At 35.4% G+C, this 16,988-nt stretch overlaps 5 protein-coding genes across 9 annotated transcripts in view; 4 read left to right on the top strand and 1 right to left on the bottom strand.

The window, feature by feature from the left end:
* LOC104701549 (putative methylesterase 15, chloroplastic) lies at positions 4,361-6,671 on the top strand. The gene is made up of 5 exons (XM_010417256.2): positions 4,361-4,912; positions 5,242-5,478; positions 5,571-5,714; positions 5,859-5,993; positions 6,097-6,671. Exons 1-5 carry the CDS (start codon positions 4,379-4,381, stop codon positions 6,385-6,387), a joined length of 1,341 nt encoding a protein of 446 aa, XP_010415558.1. The 5' UTR covers positions 4,361-4,378; the 3' UTR covers positions 6,388-6,671.
* On the top strand, positions 6,721-7,748 carry LOC104701548 (protein SPIRAL1-like 2). Of its 3 annotated transcripts, none has more exons than XM_010417253.2 (3): positions 6,721-6,813; positions 7,040-7,336; positions 7,468-7,748. In XM_010417253.2, exons 2-3 carry the CDS (start codon positions 7,085-7,087, stop codon positions 7,546-7,548), a joined length of 333 nt encoding a protein of 110 aa, XP_010415555.1. In that variant the 5' UTR covers positions 6,721-6,813; positions 7,040-7,084; the 3' UTR covers positions 7,549-7,748. The 3 variants fall into 3 exon arrangements, with proteins under 3 accessions (XP_010415555.1, XP_010415557.1, XP_010415556.1); XM_010417255.2 differs by having other exon boundaries at positions 6,738-6,813; positions 7,056-7,336; XM_010417254.2 differs by having other exon boundaries at positions 6,738-6,813; positions 7,051-7,336.
* Positions 8,096-14,236, top strand: LOC104701547 (serine/threonine-protein kinase PAK 1-like). The gene is made up of 18 exons (XM_010417252.2): positions 8,096-8,876; positions 8,995-9,083; positions 9,169-9,276; positions 9,423-9,530; positions 9,689-9,779; positions 9,973-10,025; positions 10,157-10,219; positions 10,553-10,597; positions 10,818-10,853; positions 11,417-11,472; positions 11,848-11,929; positions 12,162-12,287; positions 12,385-12,505; positions 12,879-13,029; positions 13,222-13,408; positions 13,504-13,704; positions 13,803-13,888; positions 13,983-14,236. Exons 1-18 carry the CDS (start codon positions 8,096-8,098, stop codon positions 14,080-14,082), a joined length of 2,484 nt encoding a protein of 827 aa, XP_010415554.1. The 3' UTR covers positions 14,083-14,236.
* Positions 14,322-16,002, top strand: LOC104701546. The gene is made up of 5 exons (XM_010417251.2): positions 14,322-14,620; positions 14,875-14,945; positions 15,045-15,220; positions 15,320-15,428; positions 15,522-16,002. Exons 1-5 carry the CDS (start codon positions 14,350-14,352, stop codon positions 15,816-15,818), a joined length of 924 nt encoding a protein of 307 aa, XP_010415553.1. The 5' UTR covers positions 14,322-14,349; the 3' UTR covers positions 15,819-16,002.
* LOC104701545 (fructokinase-like 2, chloroplastic) overlaps positions 16,016-16,988 on the bottom strand; it is a 4,551-nt gene continuing 3,578 nt past the window's right edge. For 2 of the 3 annotated variants that reach the window (XM_010417246.2, XM_010417250.2), the window contains exon 5: positions 16,016-16,459. In XM_010417246.2, coding sequence (XP_010415548.1) covers positions 16,116-16,459 — 344 coding nt within the window. In that variant the 3' untranslated portion in view covers positions 16,016-16,115. Of the gene's footprint in view, positions 16,460-16,549; positions 16,977-16,988 lie in introns of all 3 variants that reach the window. The other variant, XM_010417249.2, reaches the window with a different exon arrangement.

Below are 16,988 nucleotides of genomic sequence, written 5' to 3'. Positions count from 1 at the left end.
TTTTTTTTTTCTTTTTTTCTTTTTATTTATTTATTTTCCAATTAACTTAGTAAAAAGTAAATTTGTTTTTTTTTTTTGTAGGGACACTTTTTAAGTTGACACTTGTTGAGTCTTCTTAACTTTTTTAACTATATCACACGGGTGGTAAAAAGGTAAATCACAAATAAATAAAAAAGGAAAAACTTAACGCCACTTTGAGTCAAGTGGTTCGTGTGGGTTCGGTCGTGATTCGGACCATATGTTATTTGTTTACTAGGAAAAGGAACACTTAGCTCTTGTCCAAAAAGAGGTTTATTTGATTTTTTTTTTTGGTATTAAAATCCAATATTATAAATTTAATGATTAAAAAGATTTGAAGATAATAAATAAAAATCTAGAGTTATTCAATTAGAGATATCTTTAAATAGTGGATACAAATTATTCAATTAGAGATATCTCTAAATAGTGAATAAATTAATATTTTAGATCAATTAGAAGTATCTAAATCTAAGTATTAAATACAAAATTATGTATTTAGAGATATCCAAATTGTAAATACAAATTAATGATTTAGATAAATCTTGTAAGATATTACTAATACTAATAATTCTTTTTATATAGCTTTTGTTAGACAATATCTTAGTTTGATTTTTATTTTATTGCACTTTTTAATAGTTTTATTAGTGAAATCCTCATTAAATTAGCCCAAAACTATACACACAAGTTTGTGCACACTAAATACAAATTTATCCAATTTCTGAATTTAATGAATTATTTGAATAATTAGAATTTTAATATTGTTTGTCGGAGGTTGTGGTTGCTAACATTTAACAATAATAACAGAAATCGTTCTATACCGTTACATGTCGTTTGAAATCGTTAGATTTCAAAAACTTATTCCGGCAACGTTTGCAGCAGCAAGTGGTTACGGATGGTTCAAATTTTTAATTTTTCTTATTTATATTAGTAATAATAATTTATTAAAAAATTAAAAATAAAAACACAATCTAATTTTCTCTTGTTAATACTATCATAACAAATTATTTAACATATATATATATATATGATTTACATGCATCAAGTTCTTAAGTATTCTTTATTCTCGTTTAACTAGCATTAGTTATATGAATTGATTTTTATTATAAAAAAAAAATATTTACATTTGCATAATTAAAAATATTCTCAAATTTTAATGTAGTCAGCCATGTATAATTTCTAATTCAAGTTGAATTATATCATTATTAGAAATTAAATATTATATAATTTTATTTACTTCATTAATACACTATTTTTTTTATACTTTCGATCTAATGAGCAATACATATTTATTGCAGTTCTTACAATATTGTGACTGTCACATTTAATTTTTATATATTTTAGTTTCATTTTAATTTTTAACTAAAGACAAAAAATATAATAGTGTAGGACTTGAATGAATCATTATTTTAAGTAGATTATATTTTCAGTTGATTATATTACCTTTCAGAACGGTTTTAGAGAGGTTCCTTGACAATGATTTGTCTACTTACGACGGTAGAAAGAAAACAGATTAAATAAGGAAGCATAAATATATTAATTCCTTATTTTCTCTTATTCAAGGTTGGCTTTGTTTTTTTTTTGTCTTATTTTCCAACTCAAACTTAGTAAAAAGTAAATTTTGTTTTTTTTGACTTGGTACTCTTTTTAAGAGGGAGGTATTGAAACCTGGATTCTAAAAGATTTTTGGTTTTTTGAAAAAAAACTCTGTTAGAGAAATAGACGATAGCTTTTTCAAGCACATATTGATGAATTGTCCAATATTTGACCAAGTATTTTTAGTTTGTTTAATACTGAAAATCGATATCTTATCAATATAACACATACCATAAACGTCATATTAATTCATCAATTTGCTTTTGACATATTTTGGAATAAGTAGGTGTTCATAAAAATAATAATAGCTAGATTAGGACCGGCGGTACACCGCGGGCAAATTATTTATAATTAAAACCTTTAAATTATAAGTTGTATTTATTGGTTAAATACTTATATAATAATTGTTAATTTTATAGTTTAAACCATATAATACCGTAATATAATTTATTTTTTACATAATATTTATTTAATCAATTTAATTAGATATATCTTTTCTCTAATACCAATAGTGTTAACAAAATAATGAAATGATGTTTTACCCCNATACTTTCAACTTATATAAATATCGACAAAATCCGTCTCGCTATATAACCCCGTCCCGAGATCTTTTAACTTGTACTATATCATCTTAATTTTTAATATTTAATATTTTGTATGATAAATATTAGATTGAGTTGATATGTTATTTATTAAGATTGTAACCATTTACATTTTATAAAATTGACTCTTCTTATAAAGTTTAAATATTTATAATACTTAGAATTCTTAAAACGGTTGAGTATTTCTCATATTTAAAGTTTCGTAAAAGTTTAAATATATTACTAATATTTTAAAGGTCTTCTAACTTTTTTAAAAGTTGAAATATTTATAATATTTAAACTTCTTATAAAGTTTAAATATTTATAATATTTGAAACTTCATAAACTTTTAAATATTATTAATATATTATAAGTTTAACTTTCTAAAAATATAAATATTTATACGTTTTATAAAATATAAATATTTATAATATTTATATTTTAAAAGTTTTACATATTTATAATATTTAACTTTTTAAAAATATTTAAAATAAAAAACTGGAATAAACCAAATAAAAGGTTTTTAAGTTTGAATACCTGATAAATTAAGCTTTCTACTCATTTGTATTCTGAATCATTTTGGTCTTTTTTATAGTATGACTCTGAACTATTGTCCAATTTTTTAGGCGATGTGGAATATTGTATCTGTATTTTTTTTATTCATCTTTTGAGTAGTATATGTCTGTTTTAAAAAAAAATTATTACATCATATGCAAGAAAAAATCACAATTTTTAGTAACTAAATGTATTATAGAATAATTCAAGATAATTTAAAAAAGTTCAAATAAAAATGAAAGAGAATCATATATTTATGTTTAAATGAGGTATACAGATTTCCTTACTTTTTAAAATCTTACCTATAATTAATTTTGAAATTTTTGGTAATTAATATTAAAGTCAATGTATTAAATGCAAAAACTTTCCAAAAAGTATTTTTGAGCAAAAACTGCTACAAAAATACTAGTATAGATAAAGAGGTATATTTTTTGGAGGTTATTTTCATAGTTGTCGAAGGCAACAAAATGAGAAGGTTACACAATTAGACGAACATAAAGGGAGCCATCTAATGTATTAGAAAGGAAAATAATATCAACTATTTAGTGGACGAGCTTAAAATTTTCGAGACAGGTGAAATATGAAAAGGTTTTGTTGAGAAATGAACGTTATCCAGCTTAAAGAATGATTAATGGCAGAGCCGGTCAAGAGTACAACTAGAACAAGCTTGTGCTTGCGGCCGTAAATTAGATATATAATATTTCGACCATTTATGCATAGTACGATCGTTAGTCTAGCCGTAAAGTTGTAGTGTACTTGGTCATCTAGTAAAAGGTTCGACCTGCTATGATTAATGGAAACTAAACCAAGTCATGTGACTCACATATTCAATGTATAATTGGTATAGCAAATTGAATCTCTAAAACCTCTATTAATATGGATTTAGTTGAGTTACTAGTTGCTTGGTGGACAAGATCATGGATGGATATTACATAGTAATTTACTTAACTAACACTGATAAATATGTTATGATCAAACCGAGCGAAATTGATCAAGGGAGTAGATCTCTATCTAGTGGAGCGGGAGACAAAATAAGATACAAAGAACCAACTTAGTATTGAACTAGTGGTGAGATTTACCCCCTTCTAAAGAATTCAATTCTGGATTAAGAGGAGCTATATCATAAACGTATAGATTTCGGCTTATAACTATTCAATCAACTATATATAAACAAGAATACGAGGATCTGCTCTATCATTGTGAAAAAAATAGCAGACAAAAAAAAAACATAACTTTTGTGTAAGTCAAAGGAGCAAAATGCTCAAAGAAAGTGCCCTCCCATGTTCCTCCCTCTTCCTTCCGTCTCCAACTGTCTAAGCAATCAATTTCCATTACTTTTGTAATACAATATTCAAAACTATTAGTTATCTAAACTTTAAACCACAATCAATTCTCCTAAGTTACGTATTCGTGGGTCTCAAGAAAACTTAAGTGTCAAAACTATCACGATCAAACAGGGTTTACATTTAACTACAGCTTCACAACGTGAGGGTCTCAACTCTTCATTTTCACCCATCATAAAATCAAAACAAATACACATGCAAGCACGAACATGCTGCATATATATAAAACACACACATACAAACGTGTATACAGTATACACATTACTCAGGAAAAAACAAAAATAAAAAATGGGAAACTCTTTAAGATGCATATCGCAAGAACAAGATCCGAACCAGAAGAAACCAAGCTCCGCTGTCAACGGTACTAGCTCAGAGAAACACGTGAGGAGGCTGTCTCTAATACCATCTTTCCGACGCCGGACATTACTACCATCTCTCTCTTGCTCCGGATCCTCCACGTCAACTTCATCAACGTCCAAGAAAGGAGGGATCAAGACAAAGAAGAAGGTTAGAGAAAGACACCATCAAGAGCATCACCATGACCACCATGAGAAAGACTCCCTTATTCAAGAACAAACCTTAGCCGCCACAAATATACTCTTTAGCCAAACGCCTCGTAACAGCAACTCTGCTCCTCCTTTCCGACGCTCCACCTCCGTCGTTTACACTCAGCCACCTTCTGCAGCGGTAGCCGCATCCGTAGGTTCTGTTTCCGGCGTCTTGACTCCTAAAAAATCCACTTGTGGATTCGTTAGAAGTTCTAGCAATAGGCAGAGGTCAAGCACCGATCCTGTTCTTAAACCCAATCAGCTTCTAGACAAGGCAAGCACTTTCATGCCTCTATATTTTTCCATTTATCAAACCGGTCAGAATCGAACCGGCTAGTTCCTATAGATTCATTTGAGTAATTGAAGTAAATAACGCAAAAAAAAAACATAACTGATGGAAAATAAATAAAATGACATTTTGTTAAATGTTTTGTGATTCTCAATTTTCTTATATATATAATCGAAATTGTCACTAAATATATTTTGTGTTAATTGCTATAATCTTTTGTTTTATCCAAATTTTCTGTTGAGATGGTCTACACCTATACTCATGTTAATGATGCAGCATGCTAATGATATTATATGAAAAATAAATGGAACCAGGAGCTAAAGGTTGAAGGAGCGGAGACAAAGCGGTTCGTGCTGGTTCATGGAGGAGGATTTGGAGCATGGTGTTGGTACAAAACCATAACGCTCTTAGAGAAACATGGCTTCCAAGTCGACGCCGTTGACTTGACCGGTTCTGGTGTTAGTTCTTTCGATACCAACAACATCACTAGCCTCGCTCAGTATGCCAAACCCCTCCTCCACTTCTTCGACACCCTCAAACCCACCGAGAAGGTCTCATTTTCACATAATCATAACGTTTTCTAACAGATACCAATACCATAGATGTTATTAATTTACTAACAAATTTAAGAATTGATGTGCAGGTGATATTAGTGGGGCATGATTTTGGAGGGGCTTGTATGTCTTATGCAATGGAGATGTACCCTTCTAAGATCTCTAAGGCTGTTTTCATCTCTGCTGCTATGTTGGCTAATGCACAAAGCATTCTTGATCTCTTTAATCAACAGGTTTTTTCTTGTCTTCATAACATTTTAATTTTGCAGAGTATTTTAAAAACAAATTGTGTAATTCTTATGGCCACCCACATCATTGTGCAAATAATGTCTTATCTACCTAATCTAATTGCAACCATTTCCTTGATTTAATTGCAGCCTGACTCAAATAATGATCTGATGGAACAAGTCCATATATTCTTGTACGCCAACGGCAAAAAGAACCCTCCAACAGCTGTTGATTTTGATAGATCATTGCTTCGAGACTTTTTCTTTAATCAGAGCCCCCCAAAGGTACAAAATTCACAATCACGCACACATAAGGCTAAATTAAAAGCTGAACCGGTACAACTCGGTTAAACTTAACCCGACTTGTTATCTATTTTACTATATATAGGACGTTGCATTAGCGTCGGTATCCATGAGATCAATCCCGTTCGCACCGGTGCTAGAAAAGCTTCACGTGTCGGAGAAAAACTACGGTTCAATCCGGCGGTTCTACATCAAAACCATGGAGGATGATTACGCTGTACCGGTTTCTCTCCAAGAAGCAATGATCAAATCAAACCCTCCTGAACAAGTTTTTCACCTCAAAGGCTCTGATCACGCACCTTTCTTCTCTCGTCCTCAGTCTTTGAACCGAATACTCGTCGAGATTTCTCAGTTACCGTCCAAGAAATCTTCATGAATCTTTGTTACCGGTTCTGTAAAACCGTACCGGACATAGGATCCTGTAAACTTTAGAGATTGTCGGATTTGCTTTTATATTTTTGGAGAGATATGAACCGTACCGGTCTTTTTTTCTCATTATTTGTAACTTTTTATCAAACAGTAAGTAATGCATTATGAAAATTTTGATTAAATTAATGCAAAAAGATTAGGAGAAAGTGAAATTAATATTTGGATTACACTAGAAAAAGGTTTAAAGTTACAAAACGACAACGGTGTATATAGTGATAGTTGTTCTGTTGAAGTGACGTGCCAGCTAAGCATTACCTTTATTTACATGAGATCTTTTTCTTGTGTGTGTCTATAAATCACAATTCCACAGGCTTCTTGCTTTCTCTCATTGGCTCTTTCTTCTCGCTTCTTCTCCAATCACCTTGCTGATCAGGTAAACTAGATTGGTGTTTCGTATTGCATTTGTTGCCTTGTAGTAGATGTGAACTTTTGTTTTACAGAACCTTTCACCAGTCAAGTATGATTTGATAGTTTTTTGGTAGATTTGGAAACTTGTAATATATGATACGTTCTGTTTAGGTTTGTGTAGTAATCTCGGAATTGAATGACTGCTCAATTATTCTGTTTTTGTTGTATAAAATATGCTATGCTGATTCCAGATTCATATTAGCGAAGTACAATTGAGAAAGCAAGAGAGAGATAGAATGGGTCGTGGAGTTAGTGCAGGTGGAGGGCAGAGTTCTTTGGGGTATCTTTTTGGTAGTGGAGAAGCTCCAAAGCCAGTAGCCGTTAACAAAGCTCCAGCTGAAACTCAAATATCTGCTCCTGCTCCACCTCCTCAAGCCGCTGCTCCAAAGACTGTTGATAGCACCAAACAAGTGCCTGCTGGTCTCAATAGCAACTCCTCAAACAATTACATGCGCTCAGAAGGACAGAACACAGGAAACTTCATCACGGTATATAGATCTCTTTCTTTGTGTGACTGATACTGTAACAATACATATATATAAGGATTTGTGATGACAAAGTAGACTGTCTAAAGATTTATGGTTAGGTACTAAAGCATGTTTTGATTTTTTTTTTGCAGGACCGGCCATCGACCAAGGTTCATTCTGCTCCAGGAGGTGGCTCGTCTTTGGATTACCTCTTCGGTGGTGGTAGCAACTAGCAGTACCTGAGGCCAAACCTTGGTCACTATATGTTACTTTATCCCAAGTCTCTTTTATGTCATTCTTGTGGAACCTCTTGTTCCCTTGCAAAAAATAATTAATCTATGATATCTTAGTTTAGTATACAAATGTGCTTCGAAATCTTGTATGGTTCTATTTCAAACAATAACAAATCTGTCTCAGTTCTACTTGTTCTTAATTTCACAATTGATTCATAAAATCTTCAAATCAATGTTAAAAAAAAAATGGAGAGTAAAGAATACTCTTGTATCCTAATCCTTGCAACTGAAGGGCTTTTGATTGGTAAATCTTAAATTGTTGCGGTAAAGAACAGTAAAAATTTCACAATGTGAAATTATCAAAGAGAGCATTAATATTCCAGCTTGCAAGGGGAAAAAACAAAAAAAAAGCCACTAGTTGGCCTATCTCACAATTTTTTAATTTTTTTTTCCATCAATGAGTTTATTATTTTTTTTTAACTACGAGCCTTTTACTTTGGCCTGAGAGCTCTCTCTACCCGGCGACGACGGTTAAGAAGAGCCATAGATGGATCATAATAACTCGCCGAGATCTCGTCGGAGCCGGAAACCGGAGCCTAAACCGGACATATACTCAACTTTCGTAGTCCACTCCGACTCCGATTCTGACCAAGGTGGAGATCGAGACAAACGCAAATCCAAACCTGAGGAAGACGAGAATGTTGATTTATACGCAACGATGGTTTACAAAGGCGATAGTGACGGAGGAGGAGGTGATGAAGATGATGAAGACGATTCTATGCTTCCTCCTCTTCTCAAGCGTCTTCCCAAAGATTTCGGAGGCGGCGCCTCGCTCGATTACGATGAAGACGACGGTGATGAAACCGGAGATTTCGGTACGATGATTGTGAAAACAGATCGGAGTAGTAGTCGTAGTAAGAACAGTCCGTATTCGTCTAATCCGCGAATTGGAGTTAGTCCTAGGAGGAGAGGCGGAGATGAGGAATCTTCCGATGAGGAAGAGGAGGAGGAAGAAGAAGATGATGATGATGACGATGAAGATGACGGAGACTACGGTACGTTTGTTGTGAAACCTAAGGCTAAAAAGGGAAAGAGTAAAGAGAAGGAGATTGATATGTCAACTATGGGAAGAGCTGTGGCGAGTATGCAGAAGTCAAATTTTGGTGGTAAGACTCGGAAATCGGATCCTTCCTCTTCTTCTTCTAAGCTTCAAGGTGAAGATAATCGGAAAATGCAGCAGCAGAACAGTAAGATGTCAACCACGTCTCTTCCTGATAGCATTACTAGAGAAGATCCAACCACCAAATACGAATTCCTCAATGAACTTGGTAAATTAGCCTATCTTGAGTTGATTTTGTTGTTTGTCTCTATTGTATTAGCTCCATTATGTAGCTATGATCAATATGATTTCAGTATTTGTTTCAATATGGATATGGATTTTGGCAGGGAAAGGATCATATGGATCTGTCTACAAGGCAAGAGATTTGAAAACGTCGGAGATTGTTGCGGTGAAAGTCATATCACTTACCGAAGGGGTATTAAAAACTTTTCCTCAGGGTTTGTTAGAATGTCATAGTTGCTAAAGTAATCTATATGTGATTCAAGTTATAATTTTAATAGGAGGAGGGCTATGAAGAGATCCGGGGAGAAATTGAGATGTTGCAGCAGTGTAACCATCCAAATGTTGTCCGTTACCTTGGGAGTTACCAGGGAGAAGATTATCTTTGGGTGAGTATTGTGGCCATAGCTTAATTCTCTTTGTTAGATATAGCGTCTCTTACTATTTGGAATCAATTTGCTTTCTTCTTTTATATATTTTAGTTTAGTTTATGTATTCGATCTCTCTCTAGGTACTAATTTCTGTCTTCTGACAGATAGTGATGGAGTATTGTGGAGGTGGAAGTGTTGCTGATCTTATGAATGTTACCGAGGAGGCGTTGGAGGAGTATCAGATAGCATATATATGTCGGGAGGCGTTGAAGGTATCCACAATCTGTAACCTCTTTTCACTTTATAGAATTGCTTAAAGCCCATAATCACGGGGAAGAAAAATGATGTCTGCTTCCTGTATTTTATGCTGCCATATTTGCTTGCGCTCCTTTGCTTCAACATGTTATAGGCCTAATTATTCTGTTTGTAGGGCCTTGCATACTTGCACTCAATATACAAAGTCCATAGAGATATAAAGGGTGGAAATATCTTGTTGACCGAACAAGGAGAGGTCAAGTTGGGTAAGTTATCTTAAGGAATTATCTATCCACCTGCTTGAAGAGTGGCACTTACTTGTGAATTATTCTATTACACATGTTGGCTTTTATATTTTCAAGCTTGGAATCTTGCCTTGCTTTATCGGTTTTTAATTAATTTTTTTTACTGCTTACAGCTGCATGTTGATTCCAAAGTTCTCTACCTTGATCTTTTCAGGTGACTTTGGGGTTGCAGCTCAACTTACGCGGACTATGTCCAAGCGAAACACGGTAAACACTTAAATGAATAAAGATTGCTATGGTTAATTCATCAAGCTGTCTTTTATCAATTGGCTAATTGAAGCTGAGGAGATATTTTGTGCCTGATGGTGGGATTCTGTAACGTTTTGTCTTGTTTGAAGTTCATTGGGACTCCACACTGGATGGCCCCGGAGGTTATTCAGGAAAATCGTTATGATGGGAAGGTAAGTGTTCTATTTGACAATAATTGGTTCTGATAAACTCCCTAAAGTTTATCAATTAATTTAAAAACTAAAGATTATATGGTCTGATGTAATGGTACCTTACATATCTTTTGCTGAATTTACGCTTCACGTATTATACATTACATCTCTTGAAGAAAGTACTGAAGGTTTTACTAAAATGGTTGTGCAAACTAGTTCTGCCGGATCCTATTTTTAGAGGATACCAGTGTCTGAAATATAGCCAGTTAGAATCTACGACTGCACTAGTTTTCTAGAGAGTAGATTCGATAAATCCTGTTTACATCTTGATGAAATTTGGACTCTTTACTACAGGTGGATGTATGGGCTCTTGGTGTTTCAGCAATTGAGATGGCAGAGGTAATATGGGAATACTTTTCGTAGGACTAAAATTATGTTGTAGTTGGCAGTTTAGCACTTTCTTCCGAAAATTGTGCAACAAAATAAGTTAATGCAAATGGTTCAACCAACTTCTTGTACATTTTTATTAACACTCTCACATCACTTAAGTCACTTCTTTCATATTTTATTCTTAATCATCCAATGGTTGTCTTCTGACATTTAGTTGTGTTGTTTACAGGGGCTTCCTCCAAGATCAGCAGTTCATCCGATGAGGGTTGTTATATTAAGCCATCTTGCTTTTGTTATTATGTTTCCAAGTCATCGGATACGTTATTGAGTTTAGGATGGGCAAACTATACAGTCCTGCTTTTTTCTTTTCTTCTGGTTTTGTTTTCTTCTCTGTTTGGAAAACTGAAATGAAGTGAATCTGATCTTGAATCCAAACCTAGAACAGTTTGTTGCACATTGGTTCGAGTTTGACTTCATTTTAAGGGTTTTTGTAAATGTGGTTGACTCATACAGTTCGTTTACTTTAGTTGTAAGCCGTTTGGTTCAGTCTGTTTTGAAAGCAATGTCAAGCAGCTTGGTGCTGTTAAGTTGGTCCTATAGATTGAAATGGAACCAAATCTGCATAGACATGGTATGAATTTTTTCATAAACATAAGAGTTTTTAGGCTAGAAAATGGAGGTCTTGAAATACTTCTGAAAGGTCTTGATTGGTTAGTGGTGAAAAATTAGGTGAAAAAGAGTGAAAATTCGCTTGTTTGCTTATTTGATGGCCTTTAATCTCATATTGCGATGATTTAATATCTCATTTCGGACATCCGTCTTTGCTAGGTTTTGTTTATGATATCCATCGAGCCAGCTCCAATGCTTGAGGATAAAGAAAAATGGTATGTCTTCAACCTCTTTAGAATATTACATTAACTATCATTAAGGCAGAGGAGAAATTTTCAAATCATCCAAGCGTAGTCAGTACCTTGTATTGTGATGTATATATCCTTGTAGTCACTTCATCAAACTATGTAAAGTAATACACACAATAAGTAACATACAGTGCTTTCTTTAGCTACAGAACTATTTTATCTCATGGGTCTAATAATACTTCTAGCATTCACAAATAAATTTTATATATGTGCCTGGCAGCATACGTTTTTACAAAAGCATTGACCTATAAGCTCTCAGAAACATAGTAATGCAATTTTCGTTAAAAAGATCTGGGCAAATATCTTATGGCACATTCGACTGTTGGTTACTACCCTCTGCAGGTCCCTGGTCTTCCATGATTTTGTTGCAAAATGCCTTACAAAGGAACCACGTCTTCGCCCAACTGCAGCTGAGATGCTTAAGGTAAACTATGATAGTCTTTTGCCTTTATGCCAGATATAGTTAGTATGTGTATCTCGATACTCTCTTTTTTCCTTATTCTTTCTTTTCAGCGAACTGTGACTCTCTCTTGTTAATATTAGGATATCTTCAGCTTTAGTTGTCAGAATTACCATCACTTTCATAGCTGGCATGCAATTTAGTGTTTTTAAGTTCTGTTCTTCTGATGCCATTTACTCTTTGGATTTAAATTCAGCACAAATTTGTTGAGAGATGTAAAACTGGGGCTTCTGCAATGTCGCCAAAGATTGAGAAGTCAAGACAAATCAGAGCTTCCATGGCTCTTCAAGCGCAAAATGTTGTCGCACCTTCAGACGACTCTGTATGTGTTGTATTTCCTTAACTGTCACCTCTTAGTTACCCCTATCTTCTTTTCTAATATCTCTGCAAGTTAATCATTGTCTAAAGTTTTGTAACAGTCAACACTGGGTCCAAAATCAAGTGAAGAGTTTGGAATTACTGTTCCAGCTAAACCTCCTCAAAATTCCACCGAAGCACCTTTAACCAGCACCCTGAATCGGCAGTATGTATCTGGAGAAGGCAAGTATTACATGCAGTACTATCTGTGTCTATATAGCATACTTTCACAGAAGTAACCACTAAAGGGTGTGTTGTTGTTGGCTGATATTAAGGCTACTACGCTCCTCGAGGATGTTCTGTGAGCCTTAGGCTGTTATTTTGCAAGATATAAGTTGAGCAATCTGCCTTTTCGAGCCATCTTTAGAATTTTTGAGTGCGTTTCCTCGGCGGTTCATATTTTTGTTGTATTGCAACCTTTGGGGATGATATTTGGTGGTTTATTTCTGCAGCCTTGTTAGCACATAGCTTGGATATGCATATGCTGTTGTATATTTTCTTCCATCATGGTTTCCAAAAAGCATGTAACTTAAAGTTCGCATTGGCTTGTTTTCAGGTGGTGACTTTGGAACTATGATTGTTCATGGTGAGGATGAGACAGACGAGAGTGACTCCAGATCTCAACTTGTCAGAGAGAAGGAATCTTCATCGTCTCAGGTTGAAGGTGTTTCTGGCGGATTCCCAGGAGAAGAATTACCTGACTCATGGTATATCTCAGACACCTTTGCGTTAACTTTATCGGGGGCATATCCACTTATACCTAACAGGCGCTTATATTTCTGTCAGTAACATCCAATTTATTGGAAAGAAAGATATATGGATGTAATATATAACAATCAGTATCTGATGATGAACTTGCTTCTTGAGTATAATTTAACCTGATATTTATTGGTTGCTAGGAGCCACGACAAAAAAAATCTTCTTGTTACCAATGTTCCAGTTGAAGATTCAACTTCACAGAGCAAGCAAGCAAGTTCATCTCATGAGCATAAAACCAAGCTGAATAATATATCTGGAACACATACAGTAGGAGGCAGTGATGCAAGTGAAACTGTTGGCAGGAAAGCTTTTGCATTGCAAGATAAGGTTAGTTAGTTTTGTGCTGTATTTATGCTACAAACTACAGTCTAGTCAATGACTCGATGCCATTGCATGGTTAAAATCTATCTTCGTTCCTGCAGCTATGGTCTATTTACGCAGCTGGAAACACGGTACCGATACCATTCTTGAGAGCAACAGATATATCCCCGATTGCACTCTTATCAGAGAACATGATTGGAGGCATGCAACAAGATGGGAATGGAACTGTAGCCGTTGAAGCACTTCAGGAGCTCTTCACTTCTGATCCGCAATCCAAAAAGGGCCGACGTGGACAAAACGAGGTCTAAACTCTATCTCTCTTTCCTGATCACTCTCTTGAGCTCTGTGTAAAATTGAATCATAATGTTTTAATAATCTGTGGAGTATGAAATGGATGCAGATGCCTCTTCCTCCAAGCGTATACCAAAGACTGACTACAAGCTCTTCTCTGATGAACCTTGCACAAGTTTTAGCATACCACAGAGCGTACGTGTCAGATAAAATAACAAACGAGCTTAATGTTTTTTTTTTTTTATTACGTCTTACTAAAAACCTAAAAACCCATTGTGCTGATCCACAGGTGTTACGAAGAAATGCCGCTGCAGGAACTGCAAGCAACTCAGGAGCAGCAAACGATACAGAATCTCTGCGATACTCTTCGCACAATTCTCCGCCTGTAAAAGTTGTTTGTACATCTGGTGCTACTCTTGTATTAGTATAGGTTTGTCTCAAGTCTCAACAAGATTTTTTCTTCTTCTTTTTCGTTTAATACAATCAATTTTGTATCTTCTTAGCACAATTGCTAGAATATTGAATGAGAGAAAAATGGAAACAGGCTTTGTGTAATTGAGTTATAAACACTCCTATAAATAGAATCCCTTACAGTTGAAATAAAATTTATTACAACCTCGCGTGTCTGTGTGGCCGTCGTATCTGTAAGAAGAAGCATGGCGAGATACCAAAGTCTGATTGTAGCTGCTTTGTTTCGACTTCGAGCTTCTCGCCGTTTTACCTCACCGGCGACTTGCTTCTCCGTTAGTTCCTTTTCTTCTTCCTTACTTTTTCCAAAGACGACCAATCTCTTTCTTCCTCGCTCTTTTCCCTTCTCTTCTTCGGTCTCTACGTTTTCTTCTTCGTCGTCTTCGTCTCCTTCTCCAGCTACAGGTCGACCGCCGAAAACCGCCGGTAGTAATGACGGCGAAGAAGACACTTTTGAATGTAAGATTAAACCTTTCACTGCGTCTATATGATCTGGGTTTTAGGGTTTGTTTACAGTCTTTATGCAACTGGTCATTGTATTTTGCGTTTCTCGTGTCTAGAAGGTGTTTGTTAAAATGTCTCCAGCCTAAATGTATCTTCTTTATGTTGCTCACTTCTGTGGCCCAACGATTGATTCCATAGAAGCTGGTATCTCCTAAAGGTCATAATATATTGTTGGTCTCATAACACCTGCTTCCAAATCCAATTGGCAGATAAAACAACTGATGATGTAGAGGTCATAGAAGATTGGGAAGAAGAAGAAGAAGAGGGAGTTGAATCACAGGTATCTCTCTGCTATGTTTTCTCATCACTAATAAGCCACTCATGAGATTCTTAGATTCTCTTGAGCTAGTTTTTTTGTTTTTTCTTTCTGTTTTAACAGCTTGGCGATGGAGGAGATGGTGGTGGAGTTGTTCTTCGAGGTGTGCCATGGGGTGAAAGAGCTCTCTCTATTGCTGCAGAAGTTTTGAAGCAGTCTGAGAAAGATTTGGAATTGTTTGCTTTCAAAACTTCACCCCGTGGATATATATACGTCAGACTAGACAAACTCTCAAATGAGTAAGATTCTTGTTCACCCTTTCTACATCAAAACCATTGTGAAAGCATTACGTTTCAGAAACTAAAGAAAGCTACTTCTTTTGTTTCTTGTAAAAAAAGATATGGATGTCCTACCATGGATGAGCTTGAAGAATTTAGTCGAGAATTCAAGAAAAGACTAGATGATGCTGGGGCTGCAAACGTTGTCCCAGAGGATCTAGCCCTTGAGGTATAAGAAAGAGTCTTTCCCCCCATAAATCAACGATTTGCTCGGGTCATTTTGTTGTAAAATTTGTTTCCGTGTTGGTTTGTTTCTGTGAAGGTGTCATCTCCAGGAGCAGAGAGGCTGCTGAGAGTCCCAGAAGACTTGCCACGATTTAAGATGGCAATGACAGTAAGCTATGTAGAGGAAACAAACTCGAGGACAGCAGTAAAGAGTGCGGTGTTTCTCTTGGAGTCTATAGATGCAGAATCTGATAAATGTGTCTGGAAATTAGCAGATGTAAGGGAGAACAGAGATCCCGAAAGCAAAGGCAGACCGTTGAGCCGGAAACAAAAGGACCTGAGAATCACACTGCCTTTCACAGCTCACAGGAAGATAAGTCTCTACCTAGATTAGTTAAGTTGGAGTAGAAGTAGAGTTGCTAGCAAAGGAAGTTCATTGTCACTGAGGGTTTCACATTTCTGTTTCTGGATATTTTTTTTTCCTATCCCTTGTAAACATATCGTCTCTAAGCTCACTAGTTTACACTAGGTTGCGTTTAATATAATGGTCTAGATGAGTGATATTTTGTATTAGTTGAGATGGTAAGTGAAGGTAATAAAACAAATGACAAAAATTCACACTACTAAGACGTTGTAAGATGTGAACAGGGAAAAAATCTGACTAACAGAACAATATTAAATCTTATGAATATCATAAACTACCATCTTCAAACATTGAACCAACAAGCTCTAACTTCTTGTATTCCCTTTCTTCTACCGGTTTCATTACGTATGGACCATCTGGTTCATCATAGGGCTTTGAGGTTCGGTATTCCCTCTCTGTTATTGACCTTATACCGTCTGGATCTGATTCCACTTCATCTTCTTCATCATCATCATCTACTTCTTCCATGTCATCCTTTGGAGGATATCCACGGGTTTGTGCCTGCAACCATTGATCAACAACCCCACACTCAATTGCATATCTAGCTGTGCGTTCCAGGTAACCTTTGTTGTTCATAAGATCTGGCTGAACCGTAAGCATTCTTATTAGACCTGCAACAGAACGTAGTTCAGTTAATCGCCAAGCATAATTTTCCGAATGCTACTGAAACAAAAAAAAAAAAAAGAGACTGCAAATTATACCTGCAACTATGCCATCTCCAGATGCTGACATATCCCTTGTAAAAGGAGTAATGGGAGGATCCTCCATTCCGGAAACAGCACCATTGTGCTCTTTGGTGTAGTAATGGATCTTAGAAGTGCCATTGGTCACAAACAAGACCTTGAGATTTTCATGCCAAAGCTGTTCCACAGTTTCCAGCGGATAATGGACAAACTTACTGATGTCATTGTTTTTTGTATCGAACTCTTCAGTTGGCTCGATTCCACATAAGAATTCCAGTTCCTGTTTTGTGATTTCAATTATGTCTGCAAGATTCCACACTTCCTGTATGAACGACTTGGTTTCTTCGCTGGATTGCCATAACGGTAAAGGGAGATTCAAGTCATAGAAAATGACATTGCCTAGTTGCTTTGATATCTTGATGGCTTGTATCGTAGTTGACATCATCTTCTTATCGAG

This window comes from Camelina sativa, chromosome 7 (genome assembly GCF_000633955.1).
Source record: "Camelina sativa cultivar DH55 chromosome 7, Cs, whole genome shotgun sequence".
In the NCBI taxonomy this organism is placed as follows: Eukaryota; Viridiplantae; Streptophyta; class Magnoliopsida; order Brassicales; family Brassicaceae; genus Camelina; species Camelina sativa.
This window is presented reverse-complemented; position numbering and strand designations above follow the sequence as displayed.